Below are 5678 nucleotides of genomic sequence, written 5' to 3' on the forward strand. Positions count from 1 at the left end.
TTGTAAGATGAGGTGCATCATAGGACAATCATTTCTTGTTTTCCATCAGATAGTTATAAAAATAATATTGTTCACATATTATTTATCCAAATGCCGACCATAGCTTTCGTTCGGATGCAGTACTATCGCATACCATACCATTAAATTTTGCACTTACATACTCAAGCATCAATTTCAACATTTATAAAATGTCAAAACAAGACATTTTTACATTCATACTACAACCATAGTGTAAAAACCAGGTGTAAAAAGAACAACGATGTTTATGAGAATAATATGATTTTAATAATAATAATTTTTTTATTTTATTAATACTATGATTTTGCTTTAAATAAAGATCTAAAATAAAATTGTATACAATCTGTTGGGAGGGATACAGGGAACGACAGAGATAATAAGCATTTCACAGCACTCATATTATGACCATTACTATCGATCATCGGGTCTGCTGTTGATGTGATATTCTTCTCTGATGATATTTCTTTATCTGATGCCGAGCGTCGACGTCTGTTTCTGAACTTAGATTTCTGGATCTGATTCATTTTCACAAGTTTCATCCGTCCGAGTATAAAATTTTTTACACTCATGGGGTTTGAGTCCTCACCGTTTACTATTGACGGTGAACCAGAACTAGTGAGCGACAAGATTGAACTGGATCCACCATCTCCACCTTTTATTTTATCAATGGCTTGTCGTCGATTCCTTTACATGTAAACAAATGAAATATATTTATTCACAAAATTACTGGAAACAGGTAAGCTTTTAATGTTTTTCAATATGACCACACCTCGTCAGACTATGTGTAGAGATTTAACCCAGCAATGCAACCTAGACGATTTATCAGTTTCGCATCGACTGTATACATATTATTATTTACTTAACTCTTGCATCATTTTTCCTAATATTCTATTAATCTTCAAATGCCCACTTCGACGCTTATCTACATATTTTTTTCCCGCAGCTGATCGTCATCATTTATATTATAACTCTTTCTAACCATTATTATTTTGTTTATTTAATTATAAAGTAATTTATACTTTTGCAAATAGTAACACTGTTAAAAACTAGTTGCATACAAAAAGTAAAATCAATATGATTCTAATCAAAACCTAAACAAATTTTTAGTTTTCCTGATAAAATCATCGATATGTTTGAAAACCTATCGTATTTAATTTTTGAATTCAACGCTTTTTTTAACAATCATTATGCGATGGAAATTCCAGTAGAAAGCTAAATTTATTGTGTATCGAATGACACCAAAGCTTAATGTGGACGTGCAGCCTCCCGAATCTGCAGAATGTGCAATACAAAAATGTCTTTAATTTAAAGTGGGCAGTGACTGTGGGAGAAATTGCTAATTTCGATTCCCTAATATTGTGTATAAAAAATGATGTATTTACCTCAGACCTGCACCATGCTGGCCGGTAAGGGGCTTGGCGGTGTCGGTCTCGGTCGGCGATAAAGTTTGCGGAGGGTCAACTGGATCAAGTCTAGGCCGTAACTGCAACATCGTCCACATGTCTAGGCCATTGTATTCAGGAACGATCATGGTCTGGAATTTACTGCGGTACAGTGTTAATGACAATTTGTTTATGTGATCTGAAATAATGACGGTGAGGATAAATAAATACAAATAAAAAAGAACAAGTTTAAATTACAGAAAATATGTCTAGACATTTAGAAAATAGGTTCATAACATAATATTCTAAAAACAACGTGGATGTTGTTTTATCCTTTTTAGGTACTTTTTACCTGTAGCAAAACCCTATGTTTTAATAATGGAAAAATGTTAAATCCACGCATGTCCCCGGTTAAACAATATTTGTATTTTAGGGTCAATTGCGCCATTTATATTTTACGGTTAGAGTACCGATTGAGCTTGTTTTCATATTTCCCTACCGGCTACCCTTAGATATGAAAATATTGTTGTTTAATCTAATCCCATCAACATCAACACACACAACCTACACATTAAAATGTTTGAAAGTTAAAAACTTATTTATTGATCAATTGATTACTGGTTAAAGTGATTGATGGTTAAAATATATTTTCATATCAAATTTAATTGATTAATTTAAAATCCCAATATTTTTGTCTTTTAAAAGCAATAATCGAAACACAGACTATCGAGTATATTGCAATAAATAGTGTCAGACAAGATAAAGATATTTCAAATAGAGCATATTTAACAACAAATGAACGATCAATTCTATTATTGAGAAATATAAATTTGGTGAAATTACTAGACAATAATTTTTAAAATCAGTGTGTTATTATTAATTTTATTATGTATCATGTGTACCAATACTCCCAAAAATAAGAATTAAAATTCAATTTTTTTTTACCCAAAATTTACAAAATTGCAAATATTTTTTAATTTTTTAATTTGTACAATATTTGTATTAATAAAAATTGAAAATTATAAGTTGGTTGATTGAGGGTTTTAAAAACACGATGCAATATAATACCAATTTAGTGAAAACTCAAATTAAAAATATACATTATATATTAAGTATTTTTTTTTTTTTTGACAAATGTTCAAATTATATTACGAACATCATCATTTATCAAATATGTTAAAACATGGTTAAATTGAGGAATATATAGATACTCTTAAAACTATAAATTCATTGTATATGCAAAATATGGATCATAAGCTATCAATATTTTTAATTAGATTTTACTTAGCAATAAATCTAATATGGGCAAAAAAACATGCAAATGCACCAACTGCCGTTCTCTATTTATTAGTTATTTAATATTATTGCATAATATAAGTGTAAGATAGTTATTTAATTTAACTTTGAAAAAGCCATCCTGTGTTGTAACAGTCAGTATAAGCATTTCATTAAATACACTGGAAATCGATTATAAGTTATAACATCATCTCCATCTCCTATTACGTCGGCAACTATAAAAGCGACTTCAATGTTTCAGTTCTGAGTATTTTTCCACTATTTTAATGTAAAAGTATACGGTTATGTAGAATAAGCTGTAACAACAAAAATTAGTTTAAGACTTCATAACGGCACAGTAATATAATAATTATTGTTTCTTGATTTTGGTAATTTATCAATTGGTAGTATCATCACCAATCCGTAAGAATACCTACTTATGACCTCCTATTTGTTCGTTTTTTAAATAAATTTTTGAAACTTCTGATTTACAATATGCGTCGATTATGTGTTTAGTTTTGACTGTGAACTCTTGGTGGGACGATAATTTTTAGAAATTAAATTGATTAAAAACAGATTATAATATTTGATGACGTAAAGTCAACATCCAGCTGTTCGTCTTTTGAATATTGAAAGTGACATACTCAGGTGATTACATTTGTGGCAATATTTATTGCATTATAGTATTTATATTTTAAATACAAGTAGCTGAAATACAGCCAAATAACCGGTAACAGCCACTACTAAGGATGGTAGTTAATAATAAGCTAACTACATTCCTAAATCCCGACCGGGGTCTTAGTGCCTGATAGTTATAAATAATTCATACTTTATACGAATAAATACAAATTGACAATTTCTTAGTGATATAATAAGTAGTAAATATTCAATTTTAACAATTTTAATATTAATATTGAACTAATTAAACAGTAACAAATATCAAAATATAACTTACTATAAAAGACATGCTCGTTCAGTCCTCGTAATCAAATAAAAATATTTAAGTAACAAAAAACAATATTTGTACTATTACAATTTTCAAAATAAATAATAATGTATTAAGATAAGTTCTCGCTTACTAAATTAAAAAACAATTCCTAAGGATTTTCACAATTATGCACTGTAATATTTTATTTGACAACTTTTCCCAATACACATATAAAAACTTATAAGAAAATAAAATAATTTTTTTGTCTTAAGAATGAATTCAGTTAAATTTATAAGTAATATAGTAATATTTCCACAAGTATGATAAACTATGGATGTATATTTTTTATTGACGTTTATTCGAAACAGTAAAAAGTACTGTTAAAATCATAAATAAGGATCACTTAATGCTCAAAGGAAAATTTCAACTTCATTTAAAGTACATTTAAAGTTTGTAAAATAATCTATTATTATAATACATTTTTTAAACATGACTTATTATTTGAATAGTAATTATTTTTTGTTTCAAATAGTTTTGATATTGTATTAAGACAAAATAGGACATTAGAATAAAATATATTTTCATGTTCAAATAAATTTTTATAACTCCAATTACATCTAAAATAGTCGGTTAAAATTGTCAGATATTCATTATCAACGTGGCGCATTTTTTAAAGTACTTAGGTTTCAGTGATTTGTTTTTTTCATTTATATTTATTCAACGTACCAGCACAGATGGTAACTATTTTTAAGAAAAATAACTTTATAGTATTAATAATATTCATTACTATTTTAAAACATAATACAAATACACAATTTGAAGAAATCCAATGAATAAATAAAAATATTTTATAATGTAAAAAATTGTTTCTTTCATATATTAATATAAGCAAAACAAAAACGAAATTAAAAAATATTGTAGATACTCACCGTCATTCCATTCCGTATCGAAATCAACGTTGAATGCTTCTCCGGTGAAAGCGACGATTAAGGTGACCGAAATCAAGATTATCATCGAAGCCATGGTGATACACACTGATGGTCAGAACTCGGAACAGTTGGAACTATGAATGTCGAAATTCTTCTCGTTCCCTCTTATGGGCTCGGTGGTGACAAAGTGGTTGAATATAATATGTATAAGGAGGGGCCACCAGGTGCGCACCTACCGGTCGGTCGATGAATGTGTTTGGCCTCTTGAGCACTCCGCACGTCAGAAAAATGTATTTGGTGGTCATCTTTTAACGATCATATTACCATCGACCATACATAGGATGTATAATAGGTAGTAGGTACTTTGTATGATCAATAGTATTACCTACGATCTATTTATATTACTTACCCTCTAGGTATTTAAATACGTACAATATTTGAAAATATCCAAACCACACTAACTATTTTTCCATAACTATTTTTATCCATACATAACTTGTATGTTATGTTGAATTAATAGGTATTATTTCAAAGGGTAGGTTTAAAAAATATGTATGGTTATAAATACTCATAAATTTCAAGAATTAACTACCTACTGAATGAATGCATATTAATTGTTCATTTGATTAAAATTAAAATTGATTAAGTTGTATTTAATTAATTTATAAATTAGGTACTATGTATAATATTTAATTAAAAATTTAAATTGAGAAATCCTTCAACTAGGTACTTGGATATTGTAATAAACACTCTGAAAGTAAATTTACGTACCTATTCTTAAAATAGTATACTGATTTTTAGTTTACGCATATCTTATCTAGAATACATCTTATAAATCTGTAAATACATAAAGATACTGCTTCAAGAATTTTAGGAATTGCAAAATAGTTATAAGAACAACAATATTATTCCAATTCGGGTATTTAAAAGGTGTTGTATACAATTCAAATTTCTTAAAATATCTCGTACAATTAGGTATTAATTAAAGACAACTAGTACAATTATGCAGGCAGGATAACTATTTTTTTAATATGTAATGAAGTTACTTTTGAGCTTAATTTCATTGTTACTTTAATGAATGTTCTCTATATACAAACTCCATAAGTTTAAAATACATCTTGTTTTGTAAAAAAAATGTATTTATAG

The 5678-nt window shown here is 27.9% G+C and overlaps 1 protein-coding gene across 1 annotated transcript; it reads right to left on the reverse strand.

Annotated features, from left to right (window-relative positions):
• Window positions 1-335: 335 nt before the first annotated feature.
• LOC111039134 lies at window positions 336-4645 on the reverse strand (the record flags this gene model as incomplete). Its single annotated transcript, XM_022322464.1, has 3 exons — window positions 4533-4645; window positions 1401-1599; window positions 336-702 (listed from the first exon to the last, which is right to left on the reverse strand). Coding segments are annotated over exons 1-3 (660 nt in total), but the record flags the coding sequence as incomplete, so codon positions are not given.
• Window positions 4646-5678: the final 1033 nt, after the last annotated feature.

Source organism: Myzus persicae, unplaced genomic scaffold, assembly GCF_001856785.1.
Source record: "Myzus persicae strain clone G006 unplaced genomic scaffold, MPER_G0061.0, whole genome shotgun sequence".
Classification (NCBI taxonomy): Eukaryota; Metazoa; Arthropoda; class Insecta; order Hemiptera; family Aphididae; genus Myzus; species Myzus persicae.